Source organism: Larus michahellis, chromosome 18 (genome assembly GCF_964199755.1).
Source record: "Larus michahellis chromosome 18, bLarMic1.1, whole genome shotgun sequence".
Lineage (NCBI taxonomy): Eukaryota > Metazoa > Chordata > Aves > Charadriiformes > Laridae > Larus > Larus michahellis.
This window is the reverse complement of record NC_133913.1, coordinates 4,333,083-4,352,713: the sequence shown is the minus strand read 5'-3', so window position 1 is coordinate 4,352,713 and position 19,631 is coordinate 4,333,083. Positions and strand designations below refer to the sequence as shown.

General features: G+C 43.0%; 1 protein-coding gene across 13 annotated transcripts in view; it reads left to right on the top strand.

Annotated features, from left to right (window-relative positions):
- The window catches only part of TLK2 (tousled like kinase 2), a 45,072-nt gene that overhangs the window by 15,801 nt on the left and 9,640 nt on the right, over positions 1 to 19,631 (top strand). For 8 of the 13 annotated variants that reach the window (XM_074561702.1, XM_074561699.1, XM_074561700.1 and 5 more), the window contains 10 exons: positions 402 to 497; positions 3,248 to 3,415; positions 3,999 to 4,094; positions 7,224 to 7,316; positions 8,705 to 8,815; positions 10,191 to 10,327; positions 11,696 to 11,848; positions 16,173 to 16,239; positions 18,131 to 18,228; positions 18,559 to 18,640. In XM_074561702.1, coding sequence (XP_074417803.1) covers positions 402 to 497; positions 3,248 to 3,415; positions 3,999 to 4,094; positions 7,224 to 7,316; positions 8,705 to 8,815; positions 10,191 to 10,327; positions 11,696 to 11,848; positions 16,173 to 16,239; positions 18,131 to 18,228; positions 18,559 to 18,640 — 1,101 coding nt within the window. The remainder of the gene's footprint in view (positions 1 to 401; positions 498 to 3,247; positions 3,416 to 3,998; positions 4,095 to 7,223; positions 7,317 to 8,704; positions 8,816 to 10,190; positions 10,328 to 11,695; positions 11,849 to 16,172; positions 16,240 to 18,130; positions 18,229 to 18,558; positions 18,641 to 19,631) is intronic. The other 5 variants (XM_074561705.1, XM_074561706.1, XM_074561707.1 and 2 more) reach the window with 2 other exon arrangements.

Here is a 19,631-nt window from a genome sequence, read left to right as displayed (position 1 = left end):
GTGACTGGCGCAGGTGCTTCGGTGGAGGTGTACGTTTCTTAACCGCCCCTGTGGTGCACAGTTAGACACGTCTCCTCACTGGGAGTGGGCTTTCTAATTCTATACAGTAAATAACAGATCTATAGCCAAGTGTGCGGCTTTATATCTTTTTGTGTTAAAAAGAAAAATGTACTCCATGCAAATATGAATGTTTGTCTGAAGTATTTCTGCTGTTATTTTTGAAAAGAGTACATGCAATTTTAAGGTTTTCCTCGTAACTTATATTCAGTTTGTTTAAATGAGTCCCTTGAGCCTATAAGGCTTCATTTTTAAGATTAATGCATTTCTTCTGTCTCTGTTAAATTTGCTTAAATATAGTATCTCTGTGGAATTACTGATAATCAAATTGTTCCTTTGGCCAGTTTGCTGGGGGAAGTGGCCCAGGAACCAGTCCCGGTAGAAGTGTGCCGCCTGTCGCCAGATCGTCACCGCAGCATTCCTTATCCAACCCCTTGCCGGTAAGTGTTCTCCCCGGGGACGGAGCTGGTGGTATGGCATTGATTAGGCTGGTGGCCATGCTTCAGACAGGTAATAAAAGGTTCTGAACAGGAAAGAAGGGTGTCTTGGTGAGTGATGTGGCTTATTCTGTATTCAGTTTTTTGTTTTTTTTTTTTTTTTTTTGTAATCTGAAACTGGGTTCTAGCAGCAAAGCCAGATGTCCAGGACCCTGTAGCAGTGGCTAGTCCAGTTGCAACTGATGCGAACATCTGATCTTAAGGCATGCAAGAGGAATGTTTTTAGCATGTTGTGTGGTTACAGATAGATCGCTGTCCTTAATAAAAGGTGGAACTGACATATTAGTTATCTTGTATTCTGTTGTAGCTCACGAACTTCTCCATGGAGCTGGGAGTATGTCGTATGTTGTGTACCACCGGTACAATGATATTCTGATCTTGATTGGACCCTTTGGGTGTACTGAAAAACGTGCATATTTTAACTATATTGGGAAGGTCTTTTACTTCTGTTTACGTATGTGTGCCTTGTAAGGAGCATTAGCAAAAGCTTGCAAAGAAATGCGTATACATGCACATCTGTTGCTATTTTGTTTTGTTATGTAATTCCATTTTGCTGTCTCGGCATTTCTACAAGATCTGAATGTGAAGAAATAACCGGTATTTTTAAGCCATTTTAGCACAGAGCAGCTAAAGACATTTCTTTCAGCTAGCAAAGCAATATTCAGAGGCTGTGGTGTCTGATCTCTAGTTTTGAATGTTGCCTGGGTCCCTCTTTAAAAAATTTTTGGCATTTGTTGAGTGTCACAAAGGTATGGAGCATTATGGGAAAGGTTCGTATTCCGAAAACCAAATGCAAAGTCTTCCCTGATTACATTATTCTGCAGAGACCTTTGCACAGTTCACGAATGTGTACTGAACTAAATCCCAACACTGAATGCTCTGCTCAGAATTCAATATATGTTGCTAGATTTTGGAAGCTTTTAACGCTGCTTTAAGGGACATCAGATATGCTTCTAGATATATTTGATGTTTACAAAAATTATAATATATTGGTTAATTGAACAGCCCTTTCTCCTGTCCTATTAATTCACTAATACACCTCTTTAAAGAGAAGTTAATGAAAGCAATGCCATCTCTGAATGTTGCAGATGCGTGAGGTATTAAGGACAGTTCTTTATTCCAGTGGATGCGATGCCCTGCAGGTGTTTATAATGGGACAAGTTGATTCTTCCTGTGGTTTTCTTCTCTACTTGTATGTATTGAGTAGGTAAAAGTTTGAACAGAGTATTTCTCATGAGGGGAAGACCGATGTTCCGCTCGTTTCAGCTAGGCCAGGTTGTGTCTCTCCTTACGCAGGTGCTCTTTGTGTTTCTTATCTTCTGTTCTTTACTCTTGCAGCTAGACCTACAATGTTTGCTTATTCATAACAAATTATTACGTGCATTTGTAAGATCTGTCCTCTTCTTACAAACTGAATATCAGTGGTTTGAACTAAGCCCCAAAAAACAGGGGGATGAGTGAAAACTGGAGAAGGTTGAGTATCTTACCCGTTACAGATGTCGGTATGGTCTAGGAAGAGAGCAGTGTTAAAATGTCTTTCACGATGAGACAAACCTCCTCCAAACCTGTGAGTTAATCTGTATTGTACTGGAAATCTTCTGCAATCAGAACTTGCGGAGGAATGGTAATGACTTCAGGATGTTACTTCTTGTCTTCGAATCTCTTGACTGCTTTGAATTGCCTTGCTTCTCCTTTGATCAGAAGAATGATCTGCAGGTCTTCAGACTCTTCTGTGGTTACTCTCATATACAAGCATTCTTTTGGGGAAGAAAGCACGCTCTTGACATTCGGAACGCTAGCCACGAAATATGCTTCAGGTTGCAATTTAGGTTTTTAAGAAAAACTGAAGCCTGACCTGACTGTTTACTTTCTATGTGGCGTATGCCTGGCCGAGAGTTACGACTTGGAAGGACTTAGATGATTATTATCTAGACTGCCAATTTTTATCAGTGATGGCCTGGCTTTTAAAGTGAGGGCAATGAGATTCTGAGTGCTGTAATCAATGTAGCTCAGATGATTCTTGTTCTTATTGAACCCAGTTCCTGTATCACAGTTGCAAAATTAGCCTACTGCAGGAGAATGGAGCTGGCCTTTAAGAGATGCGATGCATCTTTAAAAGATTTTGAAAACACATTAGTACTTTACTTGTCTTGCAGGAAATTGGTCCCAGCTATAATGACAGAAATGAGCTTACCGTGACGTCTGGGTCCTCGACATGGTTAGGTTGCTGGCATTTAGCAGTTCTGACTCAGTTTACTTCACCAGAATAATGAATGTATCGTGACATTGGCTGTTTTAAAATGAGTCCTTAAAAACGGTCAAGTAGTATAATTGTGAACGCATTGACCAAAATTGCAATGCACTAAGATTTCTGGATCTACAACCAGGTTTGCCCCACTGGCTCTGAAACACATATATATACAAAGGAAGGGGGTGTGTTAACTGACAAGGAATTATGTCCTGTGTGTTCATTTGTGACTTTTTTAATTGTAAACTTCATGTACTTTTTGATGTCTGCCATTGGAACAATCACTCCAGGAGTCCTGTTTGAGTTATCAGATCCTCACCGTGCTGCCTGCCCATTCCTGAGCTGCTGCTTCGCTGACAACAGTTTTGGCAGAGTCAGAGAATTGCTTTTTTTTTTTTTAAAAAAAAAAAAAAAGTTCATTGTATTGTTTTTGACTGTGTTACAGCGGCGAGTGGAGCAGCCGCTGTATGGGGTAGACGGCAGCACAGCAAAGGAACCGCAGGAGGAACACTCTGCTCTGCCAACGCTGATGTCGGTGATGCTGGCGAAGCAGCGGCTAGAGAATGAGCAGCTGGCACAGAGGGGAGGTGGCCTCTGTTTTACTTTTGTCTCGGTGAGCAGCTCTGAAAAGATTTGAATCCCAAGGGAGGATGTTTCTAGTTAAGGCATGGGGAATTTGAAGCTTTTCTGCTCAAAAACAGTGGTTCAAGTGCAGCCTGGTTTATTGATGACCAAGTCTACCATCTTCTGGTAAGTTCGTCTTCCTTGTGAAGAGTTCTAGGTCCCAGGCTTTGCTTGTTTAATAAAATGATGTGAGTTTTAAGTTAACGACTCAAAATCTTACATAGATCACAATAATAGCATCTGAGAGGCTAAATCTGATAGATTCAAAAGCAAAAGAATGAGGTATAGCCTTGCTGTGAGAAGTGTTTGTTTTGGCCTCGCTTAATCTCAGCTGACATTAATTATATTAGGCTTTTAAAAGCTTTGTCTTTTAGCAGGTTGGGCCAGACTTCTTGAAAGAAACTGACTCTTCTTGTTTTAACGAACTAAATCTCTACAGCATTCTTAAACCTTAACGTGAAAGCATGGTACCCAGGCCAGGCTGCACCTCCCATGTAAAGATAAGTGTATCTGCATGGGCACTAGCGATCACGCTGAGGAGCATATAACAATACGCTGACTTTCTTTTGCAGGCCCAGCAAGGCAGCCCATCTTCTACCGGATCAGGGAACACTGAGCATTCCTGCACTTCCCAAAAACAGATTTCCATCCAGCACAAACAGTCACAGGTATAGCTCACTAGATGATACATCTCTTGGATATGAGATTGCAGCTTGATGCAGCTTGTCTCCCACAGCAGAGGATGCCACCTGTAGTAGACATAATGTTTCCAGTGAAAGGAGTCAGCAGTCCCAAGTCGGTCTGTAACTACTGATTGAAGTGAATCGCTGAACTTTGTTTCTTATCCTGTAAGGGATGCTTCCAGTTGCTGCTACTGAAGTTTGCCCAATCTGTTAGTGAGGCTTTTCTGTGCCAGTACTGTGGGTAGTTCTCCAGCTGTGTGCGAACGTGCTCAGGAGAGGAACGCTTTAGCTCTGTTTCAGTTCTGCTGTATCCTGAATGTTCTTCCTCTCTTTGTAAGTGAAGATGTGAAGGAAACCCAAGTGATAGCTGTGAATGCCTCTATTCAAGCGCTGGTCATGGGTGCCTCCGCACTGCTTACAGCACAAATATCCACGGTTTAGCTGGAAGTTCTTTGGGTTCTGCAGAGTACACCCATGGCATAGTTTGTCCTGTCAAGGTGGAACATGATGTGCTCCTGACAGTGCTTCTCAGCAACTCCACTGACATGGAGTCAAGAAGAGGAGTAGCTCCTTTGACTGTGCTGATGCCTTTTTGGTGCCTTTTAAATTGTTAAGGTTCTTCTTGTGGCTTTATGGCAAGATTTACTTTTTAGCTGTGTCATCTTCCTCTGTTGCTTAGAAGGATGTTCAGCTTTATCTGCAATGCACTTTGCTTATTTCTTCTCCAAGCCTGCTTTTAATCTTCTTTTGATTTCCATCTCTGATTTCTCTGTGACTGACCCTTCCCTTGAGTGATATTTAAACAATGAGTTTTGTGTCAATCATTTTCTCACATCAGTCTGTGTCAGAGATGATTTTATTGATGGGGGAAGTTCATTCTCCTTTTCCCCACCAGAGTGGTCCAAGTTCTTTGTGCATGAAGAACAGCAGTTCTACCTCTGGGGTACTGATTAGCTTAAATCTCTGAGCTCTGTTGTGTCACTGGGGTCAGATCTGTTGTCTGTCCTGTTAAAATGCTGGTCTCTGACGATCCCACTTTCTTGCTAGTGCACGGAGAGTTCTTGTGTGAGAACGATGCCGTAACTTGAGAACCTGCCAGAGAGAACTTTCAAATTTCAATCTTTGCTGTCCCAACACCAGTGCTTAAAAGAGTGGTCCCTCCTGGGGCGAGCAAGAGGTTTTTATTCTCTCCTGTGCTTAGCATGCCCACAGGGTCCATCTTCCTTGAAAAGAGTGACATGTTATCTGAGGCTGCCTTCTGCTAGTGCTCAGCTTCATGGTATTCTCCAGGGGTCTAGACGTAGCATACGCTTAAGGCAAAGAATCCACGAAGGTGCTTGACTTGTGCGATGAGGACATTTATATATTCTTGGTTTTCCCTTCCAAACCTGTATGGAGTTGATAGGTTTTTAAAAAAAAAAAAAAAAAAAAAAGAGTTCAGCAATTTCCAGTTTGGATCACTTCTGGCAATGCCAAAAGCAAGTCAGCGTGAGCATGATTTTCTTAGCGTTTTCAGTCAGTGCCAGGGCCCTCCGAGCGCTCTGAGGCAAGGTGAGTTGGGATGAAGTCACGTGTAAGAGCGTGCAGCCTGAAACATGACTTCATCTGACACGGTGCAAGCATGGCTGTGCATTTGGCAAAATGGCATAATAACACTCACTTACTAAAGAAACTTTCTGCAGCCTAGGTTTCCAGCAGACAGCCTTCTCGTTGCCTTCAGTGACAAAAGCTTTTGTTGCACGTTGTCAGGAAGCATAAACCAAGCTAAGGCAGAAGTGAGGTGACCTGCCCAGGCCTCCCCTTTGTATCTTGGGATTTAGGATCATCTCGCTTGATGTGCAATGCTGGCACGTGTTCTTTTTGATCTTTCCCGAACTGGGCATATGTAGAGCAGCAACAGCCCGCCAAGTTTGTCTCTTACTTCATGGTTTTAGCTTCCAGGCAAGCCTGAAATTTGGAGAACAGTTATATGACAACTCCGCAGGTAAGTCTCTGCTAACTCTTCTCAGAACCAAGATAGCTGCTTGCTAGCCGTAAAAGTGAAATCCGTGTACGCAGTCATGGAGCGAGACTTCCTTGTGTCGATTTGGGTATTTTAGATGCGGTGTTCGTGTACGTGCTGATTTCTTTCACCTTTTCTTCCGCACCCATTAATGAGAGTGCTGAGTTTGAAATATTTCTACTGCTAGGGAATATAGGGTATGTCTTTTGTCTTCTGTTCCTGGGTATAACTCTCACTTCGTTGGTGAAGGTATTTGAGATGTGCTGCACCCCATAAAACTTTCCAAATAGGTTTAACTCAAGAACTATAAAGCGTCTGTCCATAGTGGGCACTAATACGTCAGTTTGTCAGAAACAAAGGCTTGTGCCTAATATTCCTGTTCTCAATCTGTTATAATACTTTAAAATGAAGACCTGTGTTTTCTGTCAAGACCACTGTAGAACCCACAAGTATTGGCTTTTGTCTGGCAGGTAGTTGTCCGTGCCTGTGAAAGATCTCATAAATTTGATATTCCAGCTGAGAGTTGGGATTTGGTGGGGTTTTTCTTAAGCCTTTTTGCTGTATGAGGTACGTTGTGCTGCAGGAAAGGACAGTGAATGTCAGAGACCACCAACGAGTGGGCAGAACTCAACTATGAAACCAAAATTTGCAGGATGCAGAGGATCTTGTAGCCCTTTATTACCAGTTTGCGTTCTCCGGAGCAGCTTTGTGCTAGCTGACTGCTAGGGTTGAGGGTGGCAGAGCCCTGGAACAGGCTGCCCAGAGAGGTGGGGGGGTCTCCAACTCTGGAGGCATTCCAACCCCGCCTGGACGCGTTCCTGTGCCACCTGCTCCGGGTGACCCTGCTCTGGCAGGGGATTGGAGGGGATGATCTCCAGAGGGCCCTGCCAACCCTGTGATTCTATGACTGAACCTCCTGTGCTGGAGGAGCCCACCGTGCAATAAGAAAATGAAGAATGGAGAAAGTTCTTCCCCTGATGCAGGGCATCGGCTCCTTCTTCTTAGACCTAACTGTTCAGATCAGAGAGGGTTACACTGTGATGTTACGTGCTGACTATCTGAAATATCAGCTCTTTTTCTTAAATGTGGTTTATGGTCATTTTTCCCTACAGTCTGACCTCACAATGGAAAAAATATCTGCACTAGAAAACAGTAAAAACTCTGACTTGGAGAAGAAGGAGGGGAGGATAGATGACTTATTAAGAGTAAGTATTTAAAGTGGGACAACTCTTTTAAAAGCTGCTATTTAAAGATACCTAGAATGCATGTGCCAGCCAGGCTGCAGAGCAGGATTTTGTATACCGTTTGTAGAACCAAGACTCGCAAGGTAAAACAAATCCGGTCGTCCCTTACTTGCAAGATAACTGCCTGCCTTGTAGATACTCTGTTTGGGCCCGCTTGAATCCACAAGCGGTGCGGCAGCGACTGTGGTGCCAGGTGTAGCTCAGGTGTTTGTGTCCTCAGCAGTGTCGTTGGCCTTTCTTTGATCTGTTGCACAGTTTGATATTTTGCTAGCTAACCGAACATGTTTGCAGAATTATTCCTCTCTCCTAAGTTCTGAGGAGCTGACTCCGCTTTTTGTTTAGCAGCATGTTCAGTAGCCTCTCGGTCGACTGGGAAGTTGTATTCTGAAGTGCTCGTTCATGAGAGTCAGTGACATGTACAGAAATGAGGAGAGCATCTTTTGGTGAAACCAAAAGAGTAAAGCTTCTCTTAACCCATTAGTATTCTTCAGTAAAAGATAAATACCTTTAAATCAAGGATCTTGTCTTAATGGAGGAGTTCTCATTGATTTGGCTTTCATCAGCTGGAGAGGCATCTCTTGTGAAGTGTTGAAAAGGATTAGAAAACACATTAAAGGGAGAAGAGGGGAGGCTCTCTGTGTGTCTGCTCTCGGCACCTAAAAGCTAAGGCAAGCTCATAGAGACACACACATGTGGGTTTGTGGAAAACAATCCATGAAGCAGGAAATTTATTTATTGTTACCATCCGCTGTTTAATCAGAAGTCAGACTTTTGTTTGGAAGGGGGATGGTTAAATGTAACTTTTTATCGACGAAAATGCAGCACATAAAATCCCGCTATACACTGGTGGTGTTAAAAACAGCATCTGTTACTGGGAGCAGTCTATATAGCAGGGCTAATGGATAGCAACTTGAACAAGAATTTAATTGGAAGTGCAAAGGGAGTTACCCCATCCTTTTCCTCTGCCAGTATTGTGGCTGAAGAGGGAGGATAGTCCAGGGATGACTAAGCTATTTTGAGACTTCGTAGCTGTGGCAAGGTCTTAAATGTTTAAAAAAAATTAAAATATTCCTGGTGCTTGTGTTTAGTCCCTTTGTACCTTAGTTCCTTATGTAAACCAGGGTGATGGCACTTCCCTGTTGTAGGAGGGGTAAGGAGTGGGTTAAAAATCGAAGAGCTTGGCTTGCATGTTTTGCTAAGAGGAACCTACTCTTTTTTCCTTATCCTGCTGGTTTGCTTTCTTTAATCTGATGCCTAGAGCTAGCTGGAGAAGCTTCTTCCTAGGTGATGCTTAGCTTGGCTCTGAGTGATTTTAAAGTCAAAGGCTTTTCTTCTCTTTTCGCTTTTAGGCCAACTGCGATTTGAGACGGCAGATAGATGAACAGCAAAAGATGCTGGAGAAGTACAAGGAGCGGTTGAATAGATGTGTAACAATGAGCAAGAAGCTTCTTATAGAAAAGGTGAGCGGGGGACTCTTCACATCTCTGCAGTCACAGTTCATGTCCTTGAAAACTTCTCAGCGCAAACCTGCTCCTATTGCTACAGTGGTGAAAGACAACTGGAATTCTGTCTTGAGTTATTTCTCTGCAAATAGGAATGTAATGCTAAGACTGGAGTGGTTCAGAATGTTTTGATTTCGTTACTTTTCACGGTCTCAAAGAGCGGTCTCTCTTGCTTAAGTGAAATAGTCTGAGCTGTAAACGCGGCAGACATGATTGGGAAACTCGTACTCCTGAAAAGCGACATTGTCTAGCTCTGGCAATACAAGAGCGGTATCCCATTGTGCAGTGAAATTGCCAGATATGCTCTGTGACATGGGCAAGTGATTTAGATCTTTCCTTCTTTCAAACAGCAAAGTTGGAGATCATTGCTTTGTATAACACTCAAAACAACACATTAAAGACACTGGGGAAACTGCCAGGCTGCTGTTTACCAGCATCCAGCCTGCTTCAGCGTTGAAAGATTTCCAGATTTCCTGATGGTTAAACAATGTGGGGGTTTGATTGCTCTTTCACCTGTTGGCCAATTACATCTATTGTTTGTGGGCACTGGATGGGCAAAACTACCAGGGTGCTGGCCAGTACGTGCAGTCTGTTTGAGTTGATTTTTGTCACAGAGCTGATTGTTCTTGGCTGAATGGGACTCCCGTTTCTGGGAGGATTTGTAACTCCGGGCTAGGTGTTATGTAGACCTGGCATTATATATGACTCCAGTGAGGAGCTTTGCTGGTTCATCTTTAATCCGAACTGACTGAAGCTTTGCTGCTCTCATCTCAGGCCTTGGAAATTTCCGCTCCTTTACCGGACACGCTCTGTGACAGACACCACCCCCAAGTTTTAGGCGTGTTGGTGACCTAATTGAGATTGTGTCACTTCTAGGAGTGGTGTGAGTCTAGGACTGAGCTGGCTCGTCACCCTATCTTAGTCTTAACAGTGATTCAAGGTGCATTTTCTTCCTTCATCTCCTGTTTGAGTGAATAAGGGCCTGATCAGAGCCATGTCTGGAGACTCGCTAAGCTGCTGATACAAAGGGAGAGTTTTAATCCTACTGCTAGACTGATTTCAGCTGATGGTAGAATGGGTGTGAGCTGCCCAAGCAGTAATGGGGAAGGAAAGGTGAGGCTGAAATGTCAGAAAGGAGGAGGTCAAACAAATGCCTGTCAGACCAGCGTGAAGCGCCAGCAATTATTTGATCAATGATTTTCAGCTGGGTTTCAGATAAGCAGTACTGAAACAATGGAAAGCAGTAAGAATTGGTAATGATTTAAAACACAGCACAGCTCTCAGCTGCTAATTTATGGTTTATATTTTAACATGTGTTTTATTTTGTTTTCAGTCAAAACAGGAGAAGATGGCATGCAGAGATAAGAGCATGCAGGATCGATTGAGGCTAGGTCACTTCACTACGGTGCGGCACGGGGCGTCCTTCACCGAGCAGTGGACAGATGGCTATGCCTTCCAGAACCTCATCAAGTGAGGACAGAAATTGTCTTTACCTTCAGAGGCAAAGACAGAAAAACTAAGCAGTTGTCTGTGATGTCTTACATATCAAAATAGAGAATGGTGTGACTGATGCATGAAAGCATCAGATAGAAACTCAGCTTCTGACAATGGGGAACGGTTTCGCATTGTAGTGAGAAATATGTCTCCGCTTAAACCCCCGGAGACTTGAAACTGGAATCGAATTGTTTGAGTTGGCCCCTGGGTTGGGAAGCAGTCCGCTGCCCTGTCGGGTGTTGTCGGTGCACCTGCCCGGCTGTGCAGTGCTTGGGCTGGAGGGGTCGACCAGATTTTGAGTCAATCAGTTTGATTTGCATACTTGCATATATTAGTCACGGAAGGCTAATTAGCTCCTTTTCTTTTTTAAAGTAGAAAGTAGAGAAGCTTAAAAGAGAAAATCCATACGATTTAACTTTTTTTGCCTCCTGGTAACAGTGATCAAAGGGGCTGCAGAAACCTGGAAATGAAGATCAGAGACCCTTTTATGCAGGATGTTAATGAAAATATCCAGTGAATTCCCACCTGGCCTAGACCTTTAAGTAGGACTTGGCAAATTAATTGCATTAGAGCTATGTGTGATCCGTTAAAATCATATCACTTCTCTGTAGTCTGATAGGGAGGTGCAGGTCTTGTTAGGCGCAGATTAAGGACTTTATATTTCCCCCTTAGTTTATGCTGTAAGACATGGAAAAAGTACTTCTGGAATATTTACCTGCAGTCTCAGACTCTTTTTAAAAGTGAATTAAGTATGTAAATGCTCAAGTCATTTAGACTTGAAATTTCAAGAGTGCTTTTATCACTGTAAAACGTTTTAAGTCTTTTTATCTTGGAGGAGAGAATTTTCTTAGTGAAATTGGGAATGGCGTTGGTTATATTTCAGAGAACTAAGGATAGTTTAACCGTACCCTTGAAGCATAAGGATACTTTCTCAGTGCCAGACTCCAGGAATAGCTTTAGCAGGAAAGCTTGAGATTTAGAACAGAGCCTTCTAGGAAAAAGTGTGTGGAAAGTTAGTGACTTACCATGGATCCCTGGGTTTTCCGTGAGGTTAGCAGCTCCTTGTTCCTGGATATCCTTTTCATGAATAAAACCTTTCACTTACTGAAAGGTTTCTGTGGGCCAGGAAAAGAATCCCCTTTTATGTAAAAATACCTTTCAAAAATGTGAGGCATAATGTTTGGCACATCCCCCTTTACCGTACAAAAATATTTTGTTACTAATCTTACAAGTACAACTGATTTGAAATTCATTGCTCCAATCTGTTAAGAACAGATGCTGAAGACAACTGAGTACATACCAATAGTTCATCCTTCACGGTTTTTTCTACTCTCTTCTTTCCAGGCAACAGGAAAGGATAAATTCCCAGCGGGAAGAAATAGAAAGACAACGAAAAATGTTAGCAAAACGGAAGCCACCTGCGATGGGACAGACCCCTCCAGCAAGCAACGAGCAGAAGCAGCGCAAGAACAAGACCAATGGAGCAGAAAATGAAACGTAGGTTACATGGCCTTCTTGGTGCACTGCAAAGCTGGCTGCTTTGATTAGAGCACAAAATATCTACTGGAAACGGAATCTTGCCCTTGCCTCTAGGCTTTACTCCACGCACAAATGAATATTGTGGAATTAGCCTGGCATTCGGCAACATCTGGCTGCAGTTCTAAATAGTTTTCATTGGAGTAAAACAAGGATCATTGCTGAGTCCAGACTTTGTACGAGCTTAACTTTGAATGCAGTAACTTTTTCAGTATTCCTGTTCCTGTTGCATCAAGTTTGAAAAGTGGTGTCTCTTTCTTCCGTGTTGCAACTTCAGGATTTATTTTGGTATCGCTGTGTGATACATGGGGCTTTTTTTTTTTTTAAAGGAAAAAAAAAATTGTACACATTTAGAAGCCTTTATTTCCATGTACTTTCTGGTAAGAATTTTCAAACAATTTGGTATACTAAAGAAAAAATATACTCTCTATAAGGACAGTATATTAAGCATTGACCTCTATCTCCAGAGCAGTCCTTCGCAGATACCCGAGTCAGGGAAATGGAGAGGTAGTTGAAGTGCTACTCTTTCTTCTTACAGATTTGTTTTCCTACCTCTTTTGAAGTTACTGGTGCTCTAAGAGTCCCAGTGTTCTCAAAGCTGTGTCTCACAAGAAATGCAGAACATTATTTTTTTGGAAGTTTTCTTGAGTTGGAAATACCCCTACCTTCTACCAGTTTCCTTTACGGCCTTCATTTCATTGCTGTTGACTCTCAATGACACTTTTCCTTTTGCACTATTAAATCTCCTGGGCACGACTTGACCTTGGGGTTCCTTTGAATTCTTGGTCTTGATCATTACAAGCGCATGTGAAATAAAAGCTCCCGCTGCCTTTTGCAGTCACTGCAGAAGGTGGCACATGGGTGAGCTGTGGTCTTCGGGGTGCTCTCAGCAGCCAAGGCGGTGCCCCCGAACAGGGTGCTGGTGCCTGCTGATCGGGTGTGTTGTGTTGGAGGGCACTGTGTCCTTTCTGCAAATAGGTAGCTTGAATAGAGGCCCAGGTGGCCAAGAAGGCCAACAGCATTCTGGCTTGTATCAGGAATAGCGTGGCCGGCAGGAGTAGGGAAGTGATGGTGCCTCTGTACTCGGCACTGGTGAGGCCTCACCTCGAGTGCTGTGTTCAGTTCTGGGCCCCTCTGTACAAGAGGGACATTGAGGTGCTGGAGCGTGTCCAGAGGAGAGCGACCAGGCTGGTGAGGGCTCTGGAGACCAGGGCATACGAGGAGAGGCTGAGGGAGCTGGGCATGTTTTAGCTTGGAGAAGAGGAGGCTGAGGGGAGACCTCATTGCCCTCTACAACTCCCTGAAAGGAGGGTGGAGAGAGGTGGGGGTTGGCCTCTTCTCCCAGGTGAAGAATGACAGGACCAGAGGAAAGGGTCTGAAGCTGCGGCAGGGGAGGTTTAGGTTAGATATTAGGAGGAATTACTTTACTGAAAGAGTGGTCAGGCACTGGACCAGCCTGCCCAGGGCGGGGGTTGAGTCACCATCCCTAGAGGTGTTTAAGAAACGTCTAGATGTGGCACTTCAGGGCATGCTCCAGTGGCAGAGATTGTAGGGGTTTGGTTTTCTGGTTTGGTTTTTTTTGTGTGTGTGTGTTTATGGTTGGACTCGATGATCTCAAAGGTCCTTTCCAACCATGAAGATTGTATGATTTACCCCTCGTTCTGGCCAAGTGAGCTGGAAAAGAACTAAATAAAGTTCTAAAGCCGTCCTTTTGCATTGCAACTTGAGTTTGGACAAGTAAATTGAATATCTGCGCGTGGATATTTGGAAACGTTGCTGTTGGTTGTGGTCACCTTTCACGTCCAAGGGACACGTCTAGCCTTCCGCGTTTCTGCAGGGATGTTTTTCCCCAACAGACTGGTGCAGCTGTAGGGTGCCTTACTCTGCAGACATGGCAGCGCAGCTCTTGATGTGCCTGGAAATCATGATAATGTCTCTGATATCCAGTGAGCTCCTCCCTGTGTTGTGAGCCTGCCTTGACATAATCTAGCTTTACTGGGCTTTGCTAGCAAGCCTTCTTGTGCTACCAGGTCTTTTTCTCTGCGTTTCTTGCTGGTTTATCATTCTTCACTTGTATATTTCAGGGTTTTATTGTTGTGGTTTACAAGAGCTTCTTGTGGCATTCTTGATAAAAACTGCTTGCCAGTGTATGGATGTGGTTCATGTGGAGTGCTTTAGCTTATGAAAACATTGTTTTTGCAAGTCAGCTGAAGCAGCTGTACTGACTGACTGCTTCCTTAATCACTAGTTACCCTGTAAATGCGTTTGTTGAACTGATGTGTATCGGGTACAAAATTTTTTTTATTTTTGGAGGGAGGCTTTTTCTTAGAGGCGCGTCTTTTAGGCAAGTTGAATATAAATGTTTCTGAAAGTTGAGTGAGAGGTGGGCAGACAAGTTCCTTCATTTGATTTTTGGTTCCATTTCGGTGGTTGTTTCTGTGTCTTAAAAAGGAGAGGAGGGTCTCATGATGCGAATTTAGACACGCGCTCTTCTGAAACTACTTTCTAGCCTGTGAGTAAGATTTTAATTCAGGGAGACTAGTCTGCTGGGGCTTTTTGAGGTTTGTTAGGGCAGCCTGGGCAACCTTAGAGTCTTCAGCTTCACTAGTGGTGTATTTTAGGCATGTTTCTGTGAAACAGAGCAGTGTTTGTCTTAGAGCCCCCTTGATTTTTGTAACGCTTGCTGCTAACAGGCAGCTATTTTGAGCAGTGTTAGCCTGGTGGTACTCATTACATCCCTTGCTTAAGGAGTAGCCTGTTGGTGTTTAGCTCTGTATTTCATTTGTGCACTAGAATATGTGGAAAGCTTGTGGCTGGTTTATTCAATTGTCTTTTTATTCCTTATACAGCAACACCAACCAAAGACCTAAACTTTTGGGATGGTCTTTTAGATTAGCGGAATCTGATTCGCTGTCGCTGGGGGAGGTGTGTGAATTAGCATGCTTTTATATGGAATGAGACAACATGTAAACATTTATGGTACGGGCTGTGTTTTGTATGCATCTTTGATTTGTAATAAGCAGTTTCTTATGGTCAGGATTCTTTCAAAGGGAACTTGGCTTGTGAGTTTTGCATTAAATTTATCAGCTAACAACTGCTTTATCACTTACTTCGACTATGTGGAACCCTCTGCATTACCAACAGCGGGGAGAAGTTGGGGCATTTCGAGATGAGCGCTTAATCAGCTGAATGCTGCCGCCTCTGAATTTACTGAGCAGTGAGCCAGTGTCCCCTGGCCCTGCACAGACACGGCACTCGGTCCCCTCTTCAAACTAGTTGTGGTGTTGGTGCTGTGGAGACCTCATACACTAACCTCTTTACTAAGTCCTACGCGGGGCATAACTGCTGCAACAGGAATCCTCCTGGGATACGCTTTGAACTCCATTTAGGTTCAAAAAAGATATTTATATGCTGTCACGTGTGTTATCTTGTTTACAAAGTAAACCGATGCAGTTGATAACGGGCTTCATAACTTCATGTTCACATGTGATGCCTTTACCAAACTCCTTGGTGGTGGTAGTAAGAAAGTGAGTATAACGATTGCTTTTTCTAACCTTAGAGATCTCAGCACATCATTACCTTTCACTAGTGACGGGATCTGTCGTTATTCTAGTGTAAGGCTGTGTTTTGCCTCTGTCCTACGTGACGCTCTTTGGCTATAAAAGACATTGAAAATATTATGAAACTTTTTTTGAGCAGCCACCTAGGATGGAAACTTTGCACATCACTTACCATCAATCAAATGGGGATTATTCCCCTTATCCCATTGCTCCTCCTAACTACACATGAGGTCAAAGAGGTGGTAAGGTGATGTAAAGTTCCCAAGGTTTCCCTGGAAGCCGCTTTGCGGAGCCTGAAGCAGGAAAAAGTTCTGAATCCCAGGTCAGTGCTCTGTTTGCAGTGGCTCTGTGGCCAGGTGGTACTGCTAGTCCCAGAATAAATAGCAGGGTTGAATTACCCAGCTTTTGTTACAAAGAAAACTTTGAAAGCAAGTCAGTAAAGCAAACTTTAAATGGAAAAAATAAGATGTGGAATAATTGTGCTTCAGAGTTCCACACTTAGATTACGATTTAACTCTCTGTGTTAAAAATCAGTCGCTAGCCTAAACAGGTGTTATTCAGGTCTTGGATTTGAAAATAGTATGTGCTTTATCAAGGTTTAAGCTTTTTGTCTCTGTTGACACGCTCTGCGTACTTGTCACTTCCACTGGAGATGTGTATTCTGCAGGCTGTTCACTTTATCCCATGCGTTGAAACCTAACGCATTGGATCTCTCTTCTATGCAGGTTAACGTTAGCAGAATACCACGAACAGGAAGAAATCTTCAAACTCCGACTAGGTCATCTTAAAAAGGTAAGAACTAACCGCAGAAAAGGCTTTTAGGTGGGTTTTTGATTCAGTATTCTATGAACAATAGCATTGCTCTGTAGAGGTCACTACTGTTTGTTTAATAACAGAGAGGCTTTTTTTGCTTGAAAGAGATGGCCAGGATTTTGTAATAATTTTTTTCCAAGGCAGTGGTATTCAGGAAAGATGTTCTTTGCTTCAATAAATAGATTTCTGTGTCCTTAGAATTACGATTTCCTGCAGGGAGTTCCACTGTTTTGATGCGTCTTATTTTTTCACTATGATGGGCCCTAGTGCTGGACTCTGTACGTGTCTAATAGGGGGGAACAGGAAGGAATGGAAAATTATAGGGAAGAAAATTACAAGAACACAACAAACACTGCAACCGTCATTGGCTTTCACATTTCTTTGCATTATCAAATAATCAGCATTATCAGTAACAGTCCAATAAAATCTCTTGGGCTTTTGGAAACTATCCCTGTTTAGGTCGTTGCAATGGACGTTTGTTTTCAAATACATTGGCTTCAGTAGGAATCGTACCTGCAAGTGAGGTTATAATTAGATAAGCTGTTGGTTACCTTTTAAAGTGATTGCAATAACCTATAAATAAGTTTTTTGGGACACTTCAACAGATAAAATACTGGGGAAAAAAAAATAGATGTCTTCCACCATTTCTTGGTTAGCTGTGATCTCTGCTAAGGCCAAAGAGTTTTCTTTCCCCTATGAAACAAAGAGGAAGCATGGAAATGCATTGCCAGAGTTGTCCTCCTTTTCTCAGGTGGGGCCTGAACTCTACACTTAGTTTTTCCTGTAACCTTGACACACCAGTTGAATGCAAGGCCTCATTAATGCTACTGCGCTCCTTGTTATTTTCAGTGGCAAGGGGAAGTTAATGCACATGTGGAATCCGCTGGCACTCTGCCCGTTACATTTTATTGACCTATGAGCAAAGATAAGTGATACGAGCAGGACTATACTAAAGGCATGCTCAACTACGGCTTCCGCGTTGCTAGAGTGGATTCATTGCAGGTCCATCTATGCTGGCACGTAGTGTGCCACCCTGGAACAGAGGAATCCATTTGGAAATGGACCTTAATGGAAAATGAAGTAATGTTCCGGGATCGTGGCATTGTCTGAAGCTGTGCTTATCCTTCTCCACTTTTGGAAACCAGCTCATTCTTTGTGCCTAAAAATAGAACAAGTTGAGAAGGAAAGGAAAAGAGTCACAAGACAAATGGGTAACTGTGTCCCTTGAGTCATATATACCAAATAATGCTGCTCAAGGCGCATGTTTTAATTGAGATTTGCAACCCTGTCCACAGCGATGTGAACTCTAGCGTTGTGTTTGAGGGCAGTAGAACTTCAGCTCTACATCAAAACTTCCCCACGGCACTAAGTTACGCTCTGACCTCTTCTACCTCTTACCGCTAATGGGACCGTGTGTTGTCCTTCCACAATCTCCATCCTCTCCGAATGCTGCCCCGTCCCCATGTGGCATCGTGATGTCCCTATTTCTTACTTCTGAGGACCATCCTCTTTCTCTTGTCCCAGCAGAGGATGAGTTCCTACAAAACCAGCTGCACAGCAATTAAATCAAGGAAGGAGCAGGACCAGAGCTACAATGCTTCTTAATTACAGAAAACGTTAAGAAGGCGTAAAGATGTGTCTGCTCCTGTCTGTGTGTGGGTGTAAACAAAACTGCCCAGTCAGTTTTCATTCCCATCACCTTCCACCTGACTTTTAGTTGACGATGACCATCTCTCTAATCTCCCAAACAAGTTATTTACCAAAACGTTCTTCACAAGTGGAATTAACGTGTGTTTCTGTAAATCAGGCAGAAGTGCTAACTGCACCGTCTTACAGTGTTGTGGTTTCCTTTTGGTTTTTCCTTGTGCAGGAAGAAGCAGAGATCCAGGCAGAGTTGGAACGGCTAGAGAGAGTTAGAAATCTACATATCAGGGAATTGAAAAGGATACACAATGAAGATAATTCACAGTAAGTACATGGGATTCAGGGACAAGAACACGTAATGATTTTTTATGTCCCCTTCATAATGGGAAACAATCTTTTTTTAAATTGGCATGGTGATAAACTTGAAGTTCATGTAAGACAAAGGCTTCCAAGTGTGTCAAGGCACCATTACATAGTCTTTCATCAGTGCAAAATGATCAAATAGTACCAAATCTGTCAGTCGTTAACACAATTATAATATTTTTCTGTCTTAATATAAAAATGTTGTTTCTAAGCTGTGTGGTAGCTGTAATTTATTGTGCAGTAGATTGCAGTATTTCTGTCAGTGTTCTTAAACTGTGTCTTTCTTGATAGATTTAAAGACCATCCGACGCTAAATGATAGATATTTGTTGCTACATCTTCTGGGTAGAGGCGGCTTCAGTGAAGTATATAAGGTAAATTTGAAGTGGCAATCTGTGGTGTGATCTGAATCTGCAATGAAATATTGCAGTAAGCAGGATTTTTACACTTTTCTCAGTGGTGTGTGTGTGATTGTGGAGGAAGAAGGGAGGACAAAGCACGTGTCCATCTGGCTTGCATTAGACAGCAGGCTTGAGATTTTGGGGTTCTGCCCTGGTCCTCAGAGGTCAGATTCCCTGCAAATGTATGTTTTGAGAAAATGCTGCGCCAAGTCTGCAAGTTTTGGCCGAACAGATAAGCAAACTACTTGTTTCTTCAAGTGCTACACGCAAATACCTTAAGAGGCTAAGTTTTATTCAGTATGGCATAGCAAGTCTGAACATCACCGGAAATAAGAGACAAGAGCGCCAATAATAAGAGCAAAGCTTGCATGTCCTGGGGGTAGAAGGCCTTTTTTTTTTTTTTTTTCCCCTTGTGTCTTGATTTTACGCTCTGAAGTAGCAGACTGGAGGTGTGTGTGCAGAGTCTTGGGACTTCCTTGGAACTGAGAATTACTTGTGTGTCAGCACTCTTGCATGGCCCAGACCTGCGATACTTTGGTGCTCGCTATTTGACTGTTACGCTTAGACCCTTTCCAGTTCTAAATATTCCCCATCTAGTAGTTTTTAATTTACGTTGAATTTGGCTATAATAAAAAGAACTAGGCCAATGCAAATATTGGAAACTTCACGTTGATTTGTTATTTTGATGCAGTACAACAATAGATATCTAAACCAAGGGGGCTAGACTGCTCAGGTAGTGAAAAAAAGAGCGTGAGCCGCACGTGTAAGTACCCTGAATTGCTCTTTGGAGGCTTTGCTGACTCAGTAGAAAGCCTTGGCTCCACAGAGGAAAGCAAGAGGGTATGAATGCTTCCTAGCTGACTGCTCTTAAGCGTTGTAACTGTGTTATTAAAACAAAGAAATGCTTAGCCCTTCTTCTCCAGGGTCTCGACCCATCTATTAAGCATGAGGAGTTAAGTACACA